General features: G+C 53.1%; 1 protein-coding gene across 3 annotated transcripts in view; it reads right to left on the bottom strand.

Annotated features, from left to right (window-relative positions):
* GARNL3 (GTPase activating Rap/RanGAP domain like 3) overlaps window positions 1-15,626 on the bottom strand; it is a 117,320-nt gene that overhangs the window by 41,402 nt on the left and 60,292 nt on the right. For all 3 annotated transcript variants that reach the window (XM_045846532.1, XM_045846533.1, XM_045846534.1), the window contains 4 exons: window positions 11,177-11,276; window positions 9,537-9,655; window positions 4,284-4,348; window positions 1,872-1,935 (listed from right to left, as the gene is read on the bottom strand). In XM_045846532.1, the coding sequence (XP_045702488.1) occupies window positions 1,872-1,935; window positions 4,284-4,348; window positions 9,537-9,655; window positions 11,177-11,276 (348 nt within the window). The remainder of the gene's footprint in view (window positions 1-1,871; window positions 1,936-4,283; window positions 4,349-9,536; window positions 9,656-11,176; window positions 11,277-15,626) is intronic.

The following is a 15,626-nucleotide window of genomic DNA, read 5'->3' as shown; positions in this document are numbered from 1 at the left end:
CCACGCTTTGATCTACTGGTGCTTACATGGCTCCCCCCGCCCTCTCTGAAGTGCTCTTAAGATTCAAATAGAGCTCCGCAGCTTTTTGGAAAAGGCCCGGTCATTTCAGAACATCCCATTAGGCCGTGATGACCCCGAGACAAAGAGGGGTGCCCCGCAGCAGGAGCAGACACGGACGCCGGGTTTCTCTGGCCGTTTAGCACTGGCTCGTCACACGCTGCTTCTGGGAAGATTCTGGCCAGGAGAGACGTTCACAGGGTGTAGCAGCCAGGAACAGATAAATAACATTTTAAAAATAGCACCTGCCACCTTCCCACTTGGTGGAAAGATGCCCTCTTTTTAATGCAGTCGGCTTATTTTCTGTTTAGTTTTGGACCCAGGGATTTGTAAGCGCTCTTCTGCCCAAACCCAAGGCCTGTGGCCCGAGGCTTCCTACGAGAAGTCCACAGAGACCTGACGACAGGCGTGCAACCACTGCTGCTGCGCCGCACACTCACGTGCACACACTCACGTGTGCACACACACACACACAGAGGATGGGGAAAGCTCAGGAATAGTTCCTTGTTAAGGGAAAGAAAGTCAAAACACGCGGGGAAGGACAGCATGAAAGTCTTGTTTTTACTAGTCCTGTCACTTTACGGAGAGAGCGCAGGGAGGGGACCGTGCGGAGCCACGTGGCCTCAGCAGCGAGCCGCGCGAAGAGCCATCAGGGTGGGCTCTGTGGGTGCTGGGGCCCGGTGTCTGGGGCCACACCCGGCTCCAAGGAGGAAGGGGCTGGGCACAGTAACCCCCACACACGAAGGGACGAGGACACACCGGAACCGGCGTATTTCTGGTTCTAACTCGTTTTAAGTGTGCTGTGAAAAGTACTAGTCCACACGGCAGAGCCGGCAGCTGCTTTGAAAGTTGAACCTCACACGCCTGCTTTTGCCTCAGTTCCTTTTGGGGCTGAGTCAGGGTGCACATACGATTTTAACCACTAAATCAAGAGAAGAGCTATGGGAATTCACAACGCCGTATGTTTGGGGCGAGCTGACTTGAGAGCTAGTAGCTGTGTTTCACAAGCGAACCACTTGGAAGGTTTCCAAGCGAAGACGGCTCATCGTCCCGTCTGCCCCCTCCCCATGGCCTGAGTTGCTCCCGGGGTGGCCGCTGTGGGTGCGGCGCTCCTCTGCCCAGAGACTCGCCCAGCTCCCGGCCCTGCTGGATGGGACCCCTCTGCAGCCCCTCCCGGTCACCCGTCCTGAGGTCCCTGTCACACAGCTGGCATGCCACTAGGAATGGCTGTGTCTCTCTGTTTCACGGGGAGAGTTCCAAAGCCGAATTGATTGCAGCTGCAAGGCAAAAGTGCGGTCGGCATCTTTTTGATGGGCTGTCACTTGGATCAATGACTCGGGTGTTTTTCCCTCAGCGCACGCTGTTCTGACAGCCAAGTCCTAAGGGCCAGGACGGCTTCCTGGCCACCCTCTGTCCTCTGTGGCACCCAGCACAGCCTTCCACCTGAGCTACGAGCTCGATAAGCACGTTGTGTATGTTATTCATTATAAAAACCCCTCTCATTCCACATAGGTCTACATCACTCTGTAAAACGAATGGCTTTAGGCTGATCAGGTCCCTCTGAACACACACCTTTCGGCTCATGGATGGAGGACCCTCAGCATGACTCACGGAACGTTTGAAAAATATGGGTTCCTGGCCTGCACCCCGGCCCTGGCTCACCAGAACCACCGGTGTGAGTTCCGGCACGATGCGGTTTTCCAAGCTCCGCAGGTGATGCTGGTCAGTACCCACAGCCCAGGGTCACGGATGACGGCAGTTCTTATCTAACACTGACCCGACGGACACGGCTACGAAGCATAAAGTCCCGTTACCTTCTGTATCTCAGGGTGGAAAATCTCCCGGGGGCCCTTCTCGAACTTGTCCAGGTCCATGGCGCTGCAACAGAACGGACAGAATGAGGCGCAGTGCGGTGGAAGCGGCGGGACCGCGGGACACGGCTCGGCTCTTGAGAGAGGCCCAGCGCTCTCTCCTGGAAAATCACGAGGGGCCTGGCCCACGGGAGACACGACAGGCGAAGGAGGAGTCTGCTCTGTGAGCACAGGGTGGCCGCCAAACACCACACTGTGCTTTCCGAGCGTGCCTGCCCCCGACCGGACCCCGACTGGGCTCCCAGGACATGACGGACACTCGGGTCCGAGAGGGAGGGCGGAGCTGAGCGCGCCTGCTCCAGGCAGCCTTGACTGGTCTGCACGGGTCTTCCTTTTATTTCCTGCAGCAGCGACTCACTGACATGTACGGAGCAGTTAACGACAAAATGAAATGTAATTAAGGTGGCCTGATATATATATCTTTCTTCTGCTGGTAACTCCTCTGCCACTCAGGGCAAAAGACCGTCCGTCCTTAACAAGGCTGTTCTTTGTTCTACTTTGGACGAGCAACAGAATTCCCTTCAGCCTATAAGTGTCCGAGAGGAAGCCCCGGGAAATGGAACTGGGTGGTCTCTCAGGCCCCTGTGTTTGTACGTGAACGATAAAAATAACAGCTCATATTAGAGAGTGCCTGCTCATCCCAGGCACCCTCCTTTAGTCTGTGCGAGGCGAGTACTATTTTATCTCCATTCTACAGATGGGGAAACTGAGGCTCGGGCCAGGGTAACGGAGCCGTTCAGTGGTAAGGCCAAGGTCTGAACTCAGGCTTGGCTTACCCAACACCATAGTACTTATATTTTAATTTCCTCTTAAGTTTTCAAGTTCAGGATTGTAACCAATGAAGACAAACTCTTTTCTCCAACTGGCAGAAAACTGGAGCAGTTTTAATTTTTCACGTCTTTAAAGCTACGTTCTTGGCGAAGGGGGCCCTGGCTGTGGGGGGGCGGGGGTGCTGAGAGGCGAGGGCCCTACTCAGGTAACCAGCTGAGGTCGTAGCTGCGTGAACTCCCTTGTCTCTGAATATAAAGAAGAAAGGAACTGGGGGAACTTCTGTTTAGGGAAAAAAAAAAGATTCACAACACTCTTAAGCCACTGTAATTCGAAGTGTCCCTTTGAAAACAAATTACGGTTTAGAAACGGCAAAAGATATTTCCGTGCTCGGCGAGCAGGTTAACCTCCTCGTGGCGCTTTCCGAGCCGGGGCTTCGGGCGGAGGAGGGAACGCCAGAGGCCCCGGGCGGACAGGAGGCGGTCTGCAGCGTGGCGACCAAGTCAGGCTTCGCACTGAGATGTGACATTTTTTGCCCCTTAATCTCAGTGCCCTTTCGCCAGCCAGATGCAATCCTAGCTGCCGGGGTCAAGTCTGTCACCCTGAGGGACCCTCTGGCAACGGGGAGTTGCAGCTGGGAACGCAGCAAACCCCATCCCCTCCCACCACCCGGGTCCGCGGCTGAAGGAAGAGTGAGTCAGGTCCCTCGCACTTCCCGCGTTGGGACGGCAGGTGCACAGCCACGCCCTGGAGTCCCTGAGCCTGGGTTTCACCCGCGGCTCCCTAGTTCCCAGAGACTGAGGTCTCCGCCCCATCCCTCCGCCTCCTCCTGGGTGGCGTGGAGACGACACTAGACCTGCCCTGCGGAGCTGGTGCAGAGATCCATGGAGACGATGCTGGCAAAGCACTCAGCACGGCGCCTGACAAACAGAAGCTGCTGCTCCTGGGCTGGAATGTCGCAGCCGGTGACAAAGCAACAGGCCCGCTCTGAGAGGCGGCATTCACCGGGGAGACTGCTGCCCAGCACGGGAGGGACCCGGCAGGGAGGGGACAGGTGGGCGCGTGAGAGGCGGCTGGGCATGGAACACTGCGTGCTCGACTCACCTGACTCTCTGTTTGGTGAAGAATAAGTACGTTCTTCCCTGAGAAGCATTTGCTGATATAAATTTCTATTTCAAAGCAGAAAGGAAAAAATATTTCCTGATTTTTTTTTTTTTTTTTTTACAAAACCAAAGCACCTACATGCATTCAGAGAAAGAGGAAGCAGGCGACTAAGGCCTTCCTGAGATGCCGAGGGCGACGCTCAAAATCAGCCAGACCTGGGCGGGGCCTCAGCTCACCACGCCCTGGCAGTGTGACCCTGACCAGCTCCCCGGGCCTCCATTTCCTCATCTCTGAAATGGGGACAATGACGGCACCGGCCTCACAGGGCTGCTGTGACGGAGACATGAGCTAATGCCCGTTGAGCGCTCAGGAAGCCGCCCGGCAGGCGGCCGAAGGGCGAGAGGCTGGAAAGCGGACAGAACGATCGCCACGGAAAACATTCATCGAGGCTCCTGGCATGGGTTTCTGTCCATTCGTACTCACCTGAGGATGGACTTCACGGAGAGCGTTTTGGTGGGACTGTAGGGAAGGCATATTTTCTGGGTGCCCTGCAAAGTCAAAACACCAAATCAGCGAGGAGCTGGGCCATTTCCATCTCCAAAAGGGCCTTCCCGCGTCATTTCAGAGAAACCCACGTCCAGCCTTCCTCCGTTTCCTTACGGTCGGGCGGGGGGGGCATGCACATGAGAAAACACGTTCCACGTTGGAAACATCGTGCTCAGGCTCGACAGCATCTCCCTGCCCCCCCAACCCCCCCTGCCCAGTGGTGACGGGTTTTGGCACGGCGGTGCTGTTCGACATCCCAATGGACGGCCCCCCGGGGCCGCGGGGGCCACGGCGAGCAGGTGGGCCATCTGGGCCAGACGAGAAGGGGGCTGGGTCTCTGAGCCAAGAGTCAGATCGGCCTCGAAGATCGTAAGAAGAAAAAAGCCTCCACGTGTTCAACGGGACCCAAACGCGACAGCTCCAGCTCAGACATGCTGAACTAGACATCGCCCGACTCTTCCGCACAGGCGTGTGTGTGAGGCGCACTGCTACCCGTGTCTGCGTTTACTTATTGAAAGTCTGTCTCCTCCTCTCTAAATGAGTGCTCGCTGTGACTAACTCATGGAAAGTACTCAGTACATATTGGTCAAATGAAAGGGAATGAATGAAGAATCCATATAGCTTGAGTGGGAGAAAAATATAAACGGCCAATCGCACGAGCCCTGGGCTTCACTTCCGTGTAGGCAGTTCCTGAAGGTGTCACCAGCCCCTGGGTGGGGGCTGGGTCCTCTCTCTCTGCTCCATACACGCCCCTCAATATGCCCCTGGCTTCTCTGTAAAGCTACCTTTGCAAGGCATGTTGGGAAGAAAAGGTAGACAAGGTGTGGGTGGAGCAAGAGGTCAGGTTCAAGACCGTCTTCTAGACAGGAGGGCATCTCACACAGGTGGCCACACTATGGGGTTGGCTGGGGCCTGTGAAAAAGCAAGGCTATAGGCTTCCGGCCAAAGTGGAGGTGTAGACAGATACCCTTTGCTTCCTCACATACCCAAAGGAAGGATAACAAACCAATTTAAAAACACAAAGCAATCAGAACAGCCAGAAAATCAAACTGTATGGAAGTCCGACCACCAAGGAGCTAAAGAAGAATCATTCATCCAGACAGGTAGGAGGGCCAGAGACGGGCAGCTGGGGCAGAAAGGACGCATGGTGAGGCGAGGGCTGGTGGACTGGGTGGCCCCACATTCATGTGCAGATAAACTGGGAGGGACAACTGGGGAGTGAGACAGACCGCACAAGCTAGGGTTCCAGTGGCGGAAAAGAAAGCTTCAAAACCTCTGGCTGTAAAAACCCATGGGGGTTGTGGTGGCAGCAGAAACTCCCATTCTCACAGGAGAGTCTGTCGGAAGGGCCCATGGGCTCCTAGAACGTACACAAGCCGACCCACGCGGGAATCAGCACCAGGAGAGTGCGAGTGACTTGTGGGTAGCGGGGGAAGTGCCTGAAAGTGGGGCGAGAGCTGAGCAAGTGGCATTGTTCCCTCTCTGACCAATCCCACAAGCAGCGCCACAATTCAGTAAAGAGGGTTGCCCCATCCTGGTGAATGAATACCTACAGCTCTGCTCCTTACTACGTAACAGGTGTGCTGAGACAGAGAAATATGGTCCAAATGAAAGAACAGATCAAAAGTCCAGAAAAAGAACTAAGCAACAGGGAGATAGGCAACCTATCAGATGCAGAGTCAAAAACACTGGTAATCAGGATGCTCACAGAAATAGTTCAGTGTGGTCGCAAAATAGAGGGAGAAGTGAAGGCTATGCAAAGTGAAATAAAGGCAAATGTACAGGGAACCAAGAGTGAAGGGAAGGAAACTGGGACTCAGATCAACAATTTAGACCAGAAGGAAGAAATAATCATTCAGCCAGAACAGAATGAAGAAACAAGAATTCAAAAAAATGAGGAGAGGTTTAGGAACCTCCAGGACAACTTTAAACATTCCAATATCCGAATCATAGGGGTGCCAGAAGAAGAAGAGGAAGAGCAAGAAATTGAAAACTTATTTGATAACATAATGAAAGAAAACTTCCCCAACCTGGTGAAGGAAATGGACATACAAGTCCAGGAAGCTCAGAGAGTCCCAAGGAAGCACACACCAAGGCACATCTTAATTACATTTCCCAAGATAAAAGATGAAGAGAGAATCTTAAAAGGAGCAAGAGAAAAGGAGACAGTTACCTACAAAGGAGTTTCCATAAGACTGTTAGCTGATTTCTCAAAAGAAACCTTGCAGGCAAGAAGGGGCTGGAAAGAAGTATTTGAAGTCATGAAAAGCAAGGACCTGTATCCAAGATTGCTCTATCCAGCAAAGGTATCATTTAGAATGGAAGGGCTGATAAAGTGCTTCCCAGGTAAGGTCAAGTTAAAGGAGTTCATCATCACCAAGCCCTTATTATAGCAAATGCTAAAGGGACTTACCTAAGAAAAAGAAGATCAAAACTTTTAAAAGTAAAATGACAACAAACTCACAACTATCAACAACTGAACCAAAAACAAAAACAAAGTAAGCAACCAGAAGAGGAACAGAATCACAGAAATGGAGATCACACGGAGGGTTAGCAGCAGGGAGGTGGGGGGAGCATGGGGGGAAAGGTGCAGGGAATAAGAAGCATAAATGGTGGGTACAAAGTAGACGGGGAGGTTAAGGACAGGACGGGAAATGGAGAAAACAAAGAGTTTATGTGTACGGCCCACGGACATGAACTAAGGGCAGGGAATGCTGGAGGGAAGGAGGGCACAGGGTGGAGGGGGATGGAGGGGAGAAAAAATTGGGACAACTGTGATAGCTTAATCAATAAATATATACTTAAAGAAAAAAAAAGCAAGGCCACAGAAACAACTCAGGTTTCAATGAGTGGGTAACATGGAATTTGAAAATGCATATTTCTATCATACTATCCCTTTATATTTGGGAAAAAAATTGAACTATTTTAAATCTCCATAATGCAAACTACAACCCCCGCCTCCCCTCAGGCTAACGTCCTGGGCTAGCAGAGAACCGACCGGGTCCTTCCTCCCGTCTTCTCCCTCCGTAGCTCTCCAGAGCCGCTCCCGCACAAACACCTGGCAGTCCGATGTTTCCCAGCGGGTCCAACAAGAGCGGAGGCAAAGGCACGTCCGTGTGCATGTCGGACAACACAGAGCACAGCGAGGACACCGGTGTGCCGCAGCCATCGGCCCACGCGTGCAGCCCGTGTGTGCGTGTGCGTGAACAGATGCCAGGAGGGCGCTGCAGTGATCACCTCCGAGCAGTTCGGCTTTGGTCCTCTCCTTTCCCACTTGCTCTAGGGTCTCGACGGGATTTTTATAAGATTGAATCATTCAAAAGAAACGACCCTTGTCTCTGTGTTTGGAAGAAACACGGCCGAGATGATCAAGACTGCTTCAGGCAGGGTTCACGTCTCTTGACGACTTCTCTGTTTCGTAACAGAACGAGAGCTCGAGGGGGTGGGGTGGGGGGGGTCATCTACTTGTCTGCATCTCCACAGCCTCCGGCTCTAGCATCAGGGAGAAAGGGGCTCCAACACCGACCCCCGTTCCAACGCCCTGCTCTGATTTCGCAGTGCCGCTCCGCCCTGCGGTGCTCCCTGTCGTGGGTACACAACTGGCCCCGGCGGGAGCTCTGGGTGAAGGCGCTGGCCGTTCTCAGTGGAAGGGGACAAACACTGTGCCCAGCCCTGGGCTGTGGCCCTCACAGTGGTCCGGGCGTCTGCGTCCCACCTCCTGACGTCTCCAATTCCAGCCCACGGTGACCCCCCGGAGCACGCCTCATTTGTCTTGTATCCTGTATCGGTGGTCCCTTCTGTCCCCCCGCCCCTGCCCCACCCTCTGAGGGGCGGCTCCCTTGGGTCCCGCAGGTCTCTTTAAACGTCGCCTCCTCAGAAGGCGCTCCCTGCGCCGCCCCCTCTCCAGCAGGTCTCCTGTGTCACTTTGGGACTTGGTTTCCTTTAGAGCGCTTGCTATGGCTCATGATGCAATAGAGACAATACCCTTGGAAACTGGGAAGAAGCAAAAACGTCCCCCTGCATTCGCCCCCACTCTTTCTCCCCCCAGCGCCCGCCCGGCAGCGTCCGGGGAAGGAGGTGGTGCGACTGTGACTTCCCAAGGGAAGAAGAAGTGACACTGAGGAGATGCGTTCCTGGAACGCAGCAGGAGCGTGAAACCTGCCCATTCCCGCCTGGGGGGAAGGAAGGAAGACGGGAGATGGGAAAGCTAAGGGTTGGACTTGGGGTGCTTGGCTCCCCCATTCCGAGGGGAGGCCTGGAAGGGGCGGAGAGGACGCTGCAAACGTGTCACGGCAAGATCCGAGGACACACGAGGACGTCTGGACGAGGGGCTCCCTCCCTCCCCAGCACAGCCTCCCGCAGGGGTCCGAGGCCAGGCAGACCCTGTCTGAACACGGGTGGCGGGGGCAGTGCCCCGGTAGCGCCACGCAGGGATGGTCGGCAAGATTAGACGCACGGGCCGAAGGCAGTCCGCCGGAGACCCGGGATCAGGCCCAAGAGCTCGCAGTACCCAGCGACTTCACGAGGGGCAAGTGGCGGAGACTACGGGTTTCAGGAACTTTCCAGGGACCCCAGAGAGCCAGAGGGGACAAGTCAATCTCCGTGGTTGCTAGTTCAGAGACCAGAGCCGCTCCACAATGGAAGTCAGAAGGAACCCAGGGGGCCCCGTGTGCATCCCAAGGGGAAAGGACTCCAAAAGATGGATTGTTTATCCGAAAGAGACAGAGTAGGCCAAAAAGGATGTTTACGTCAGAAGAGATTGGAACACTGTAACTAGCAAACATTAAAAGGGGGGGGGGTTGTGCAGAAACCAGCCCCCTGGTGCAGGAGACGGAGGCTTTGGATGAAGGTGCAATTGCTTCCTGCTGGGTGAGCAACAAGTAAGACTCTCGCGCACGCACTCGAGAGAAACCGACACTCAGTCCTCCAATATCATCTTTTAAAACAGACTTTGCTTCAAGAACAGCTATGCAGATGGCAAGACGGGCCCTACTGCGGGGGCCGGGGGAGAGGGCTGGCACCGGAACTTTCCTGCGGGACGCGATTCACGAGTGAGACCTAACTCTCTGTTATATCAGGGGTCACCTCGGACCTGCTCGGAAACAGAAGAACATTTCTGACGCATCACGTGGACACTGATATGCACGGAGGCGGCACTGACGAAACCCCAGGGGCGAGCCGGTTACTCACGGTTTTCCTCCAAAGGATTGCACGGTACTGAGGGACCCGCTGATTGTTTTGGTCCGAAAGGGTCACGGACAAGAAGAAGGGGCTCTTCTCTGCGTCGTTTCCGATGTAATTCTGATGGACTGGGGAAGAAGCAGGTTTAGTGGAACAGTGAACATGCACGTGGTCCTCCCCGTCCCAGGTGATGGGGGCCCTCCAGGGGGCACCCAGCCCTTTGCACTCCGCCAGGGCCCAGTAATCCCAGACCCAGCGAGAAACGGAAGCTGATCACTCCACCAATCACGCACTCCCATTCCCCTGGCTGGTGATTGGTTCAGGAATGAACGTGTGGCCCGATTCTGGCCAATGAGACAGGAGCAGACATGTGTCAAGGGGGTTCTGGAAAGGCTTCCTCACTGTTGAAGATGGGCTCCTCTGAGCTGGGGCTGGTGGTGTATAGGAGTGATGCCTGGAATTCCTGCAACCATCTTGCGACCCCGAGGAGGCCCGGCCTTGATGACATCACAGGGCCTCTGAACTCACCAAGCCAGGAGCCTGCCCTCTCTCTGGGTTTCTTATTGTATCCCTTATTGTTCAAGCCAGCTGAGGAAGCTGAAGGCATCTGACAGCCCCATTTCCCCCCAGGCACCACTGTGTTTTCCAGACATTTGTGAAGCCGACAATGTTCTGCTGATTTCATTTTTTGTGACGAGACACGCCTTGCCAAATAAGTGAACTTCTCAGCATAGCACAGTATCAGATTTTTTTTTTTAAAGACACCATTGGGTCTGCTCACTCTCATTTTATAGCTCAAGCATCACGCCTTCTACAAACAGATGTATTAGTCTGGTAAGACATGCGTCTAACTCATTTCCAATCCTGCAGTAGTGATCACCCTCCCACTTCTTCTGTCGTGACCCCCTCCCGCCCCTCGTTTTCTTCCCTTCCACTTGCATTCACCCAAGCCCCTCACTTTGAACGTACATCGCTGTCCATGGCTGAGCTCCTGCCAGGCACCAGGCATCAGGCTTCGTGTTTCCCTGTGTGTCTCATTGAAACATCTGCCCAAACCCACCGGCTATGTGCTAGCAACAGCCCCGCTTTGCAGACAAGGAAACTCAGTCTCAGCGGAGCAGAGGGGAAGGGGCGTGAGGTCCTGCGGTTAACAACTGCGGAGCCAGGGTTCAGATCCTTTCCTCGGTCTCCGAGAAGGCAGGGGTCCTGGCTGCCTTCGCCAGTTCTGTGTTGGCCCCGGAGCTCGCAGAACTATTTCTTTCCCTCTTGGCCTTGGATTAAGTCTTCAAAACCTCTGTGGAGGAGGCACTCGCCTTGCTAAGTCTAAAGCTGTTTTCCACCCTGCAAAATCTTCTTATGTCTCAAATCACTTATTCTGATCCTCTAATCCCCTCGAACTCCCCAGAGACAAAAATGACTGCACCCCCTCCCCCAAAAAAAGGAGAGACAGAGAGAGAAAAAAACTCCTGGAGCTGAGACTCAGTGGAAGCTTCAAACCTACACAGCTTACTGCCGACCCTGAGATGAAATGCCCCGCCGTCCGTGCGCCCAGACCGGTCAGCCTCACATATAAGGCACCGGAAATGGCACCAACACCGATTTTCATCTCGAAGAGCCTCCCTCCCCAACCACCACGATGGCGTGATTACCTTGTCCTAAAAAATACTTGAAGTACCATCTGGTGTGGTATTCTGGGTTCTCCAAGTGCACGTCTGTTCTTCTCCAAGTACCGGGCAGAGCGCCGGCGTTCTGTAACGGAACAAAGTGGTGCAATTAAGAGCCTTATTTAGAAAGTAAAGAAGAAGCTGACCGTGAACCCGAGGCCAAAGAACCAGAAAAGTCATTGTTAGAAGCGTGCAAACAGGGCCGTGGCCACGTGTCACCACGAGGCAAGACACCCCGTCTAAGTCCACATCGCAGAGGCACCCTGGGGCGTGGAAAAGGGACCAAGCGAACCCGGGGGGTCAGCTGTTTCCAACTTGAGTTTCAAGTCTCTCTCCTTTCTGGGCAGAAGATGCCACGATACTACCTGGGAGTTGGCGCCCCCTAGAGGCACGCCCTTCTGTTTGTCACCTGGAATACATCTAGGCAGCCTCTCAGTCAAGTTCATATTTTTTGTAAAATTAAAAAAATTTCCGTAATACAAGTCAATGTGGTAAATAGAGATAAACATAATGGACAGTCTGAATCCTCTGCCCAAAGATAACCATTGCTAACGGTTTGGCCACGGTTCCTCGGTCTCTCCTACGTGTGCGGCCACATGTAACTTCGCCCAATGGGACCACAATGGAACCACGATACAGATTGAAACTCCACTGACACCTGGGTGGTGCCACGCAGGGAAGACTGGCGTCTGGAGCATACCTTTCTGATTCCGACGAGCCTCTAATGATTTCCTAGATATTTGTGGTCCGTTTCTTTATTATGTTGAAGACATTTCCTTCAAGTCCAAGGTTACAAAGAGGCTTTTCTTAGGGATAAATGTCAAATTTTACTGAAAGGTTTTTTTGGGCAACTATGGAGAAAATATGTAAAATGGGGGAGAATCCTAGTCCTGTAGTGAGTTCTCCTGCTAGCTCTCCTGATGCTGAATGCTTCCCAGACACCTGGAGGGCACCCCACTAGGTCAAGGCGCAGGGGGGTCCTCGGACACGGAAAACACGGGTCGACGTGTCACGCTCGCCGGTGAGACGGGACCGTAGGTTTCTTTTCTGAACGGGTCTCTGCCCTGCTCTCAGGCTTGTGTTACTTTACAAAGGAATGTGAATGGGGATGCTTCTGTCTTTCCCGTGGCTCCGGGAAGACGGACAGGCAGGCAGCGAGCTCTCCGTGCCAGGCACTAGGCCGGAGCGTTAGCTCCACGGTGTCTCCGCCCACATGGCGAGGGAGGCTCGAGGTTACCCCCGACTTTCGGACGGGGAGAGTGAGGCATCTCAAGATTGCGTCTGTTGTCTCCGGTGGCGGAGGCAGTGAGTAGTGGAGCGGAAATGGAAACCAGTCCCAATTTACAGGTTTATTCATTTACTCTTTTCATCTTAACCCTTACATCATCTTCTGTGTCCTTTTTAATGTTCTGCCTTTTTAATCTGTCGGGGAGTGAAAAAGTGGGTTCAGGTTTCTCAGTATGAGCATGCTTTTATTGGCTTTCCTTGAATTTCCAGCCACCAGCTCTGGATAGACACACTCGAGTACGGAAGCCGCAGCAGCAGGAAGACGGGGGAGCCTCTGAGAGTCTTTCCCCAGACCCACCTCCTGGCAGCGTCTTATCCCACCGCTTCGTGTGCTCATCCCTCTCCCCCCACACACGTGTGCACACACATGTGCCCCCCACGTGCACACATGCACACACAGAATTCTTCCTCGATCATTTAAGACTACGGTGCATGAATAACAGCCCTTTATTCCTAAAGGCTCCAGTGTGCATTTCCCAAGATCAGGGGTATCTTCTTGCACCACCGCAACACGGCTTTATCAACTTCCGGACCTGCGACCCCGACACAATACTTTAATCTGCCGTCCATGTTCCAATTTCGTCGGCTGACTCAGCAGTGTCGTTTAAAGCTTCCCCCCTTCAGTACAGGGTCATTTCGTGCCACGCCTCTTTAGATCCCCTTAATCTGGAACATTCCCACAGACTTTCTGTGTCTTTTATGACGCTGACATTCGTGAAGAATGCAGCACGCCGGCCGCCCCCTTTTCTTAGTACAGCATTGCTCCTTTTGGGTTTGCCCCCGCGATCAGAGTCAGGCTTTGCACACCCAGGAGGACACTACAAAAGTGGTGCCGTCCTTCTCGTGTTTCAAGACATCCACCTGTCCCTTACTGGTGATGCTAACGTTATCTATCACCTGTTCGAGATGTTGCCTCTTAGCTCTGACCTTTTGGTGTGACTCCGGAAGGGCGGGCTAGTGGATTTTGCTCCCTGTAGACTTTCTGAATGATTCATTATCAACAGCCATTCATTTATAACCGTGAACCACAGCGGCCCTCCTGGCCGCAGTTCTTCCCACCACGCCACCATGCAGCACACAGCGATGCATGACCCCGGGAGCTGCCACCGAGCCACAGGCACCAGCTGGCCGGGCACAGCAGAGCTGACCCACAGTGGTTGGGGCCGCGGTCCCAAGGCCCTGGCTCTGTGGAAGCACCGGCAGAACCTGGAGAGGGGACTGTGGAGTTGCCAGGACATTCAAGCCTTTCGAGGCTCCGACACTGGCCCAGCCCAGAGCAGCTTCTTGGAGGCAGCAGCAGACCCATCTCAGCTCAGGGCTTCCACATTTGTATAAGCGTGCGCCCTGGGCCTGCTCTAGACCCCCTCGGGCTTCCTGCGGGCAGGGCCCTAGGGCCGCACGTTTAACGAGCACCCAGGTAATTCTGGTGAACACTGAGCTTTGAGAGTCACTGCTCTATACCAGGGGCTCTGAAAAAATCCACGGAGGGCATGACCTTGGATGGGGCAACAACAAAAAAAATCTTTATTTTTTCCCCCAACTTCTAATAAGATTTAGTATTTCATTCAATTATGAGCACATGCAAAAACCTACAATAGAATAAAGCTCTGATAACCACGTCATAAAAACATCACAGATATTTTCACAACTCATGATAGTGATGGCAGATATCTTGAAATACTGTTTATACTCTTCACTGTTCAAAATTGCAAGAATTATGAAACTTGCTGCTAGGTTTGTTACTTAATGCATTAATTTAAAAAAGCATGTATATGCCCTGGCTGGTGTAGCTCAACGGATTGAGCGCGGGCTGCAAACCAAAGTGTCGCAGGTTCGATTCCCAGTCAGGGCACATGCCTGGGTTGCAGGCCACGGCCCCCAGCAACCGCACATTGATGTTTCTCTCTCTCTTTCTCCCTCCCTTCCCTCTCTAAAAATAAATAAATAAATCTTTAAAAAAACACAATACTTTTTTAAAAAAGCATATATATTACAGTACCATATATTGGGTTTTAAAAAATCATTTTGATAACTTTCTTTTTTAAAATTTAAAAAATTATTATTGTCACTCCATTCCAGTTGTCCCACCTCCTTCCCCCTTGCCCTCCTCCGCCCAGCCCTCCCCCGCTCCCATGGCTGGTCCCCATACCGCTGTCCACGTCCACGGGACACTCACACGTTTGGTGACTGACCCCTCCCTTTCTCCTCGATAACTATTTCAGTACCACTGATTTCCTCCGTGGCCCCAGGTGTTCTGTCGTGCGCATTTGAAAACACGATTCTAAGGAGTCTACGGGCTCCACAGACTGCAGAGGGGGTTCAAGGGCACAGAAATGACGCCGGCTCCTAGCCATTCTGCAGTCGCCCTCCGGCCCCGCAGAGGCGCGGACTGCTGGCTGAGAAGGAGAATGAGACGGCAGCTCAGAGTGACCCACGGCGCTCTGGCCGGTGGCATGCCCACACGTCCACCCAACTAGGGGTTCTTTTTTTAATGCTCAAAAAGTCACCTGTTTAACGTTTACCTGCACTGAATGCTTACTAAATTGGGAAAAAGCCCAACACCAAAAAAGTTGTGAGTCTCACAGAGCAAGGCACTTCCTGTCCCTTGTTAAAAGCACACGACGAGGTGTAAAGACAAGAATAGACATAGGAGCCGACAACAGAAATGGAAGCTAAGCAAAAAAGAAAAAAAAAAGACCTCTTCCCAGGACCCCAGAGGAAGGCCTCTGAAGATGAGTTCGGACTTCCGATGACGTGCAGTAGAAATGGGTCAAGGGCACCAACCTTAAGTGTATGCTCTAGAGGAAGACAAATAATTTTCTTTCTACCCTTCTGACTTCTTCTGGCTGGTCTAATAATCAAATTAGCAAGAGAGAGATGAACAGGAGAGAGCAGTCAAATGTATTACGTATGTACATACAGAGGCTCTGTAAGACTAGGGGACCTGGGATCAATGGGCAGTTGAGGCTAATACGCCATTATTTTTGTCCTCATCGGAGGACGTGCTTATTGATTTCAGAGAGAGGGGAAGGGAGGGAGGGAGAGAGGAGAGAAACATTACGGGGTGGTTGCCTCTTGCATGCCCCCTACTGGGGGCTTGGCCTGCAGCCCAGGCATGTGCCCTGACTGGGAATTGAACTGGTGACAC

Source organism: Phyllostomus hastatus, unplaced genomic scaffold (assembly GCF_019186645.2).
Source record: "Phyllostomus hastatus isolate PE091 unplaced genomic scaffold, TTU_PhHast_1.1 phas_contig_495, whole genome shotgun sequence".
NCBI lineage: Eukaryota > Metazoa > Chordata > Mammalia > Chiroptera > Phyllostomidae > Phyllostomus > Phyllostomus hastatus.
Note: the sequence above shows the minus strand (reverse complement) of the source record. Positions and strands in the feature narration are given on the sequence as shown.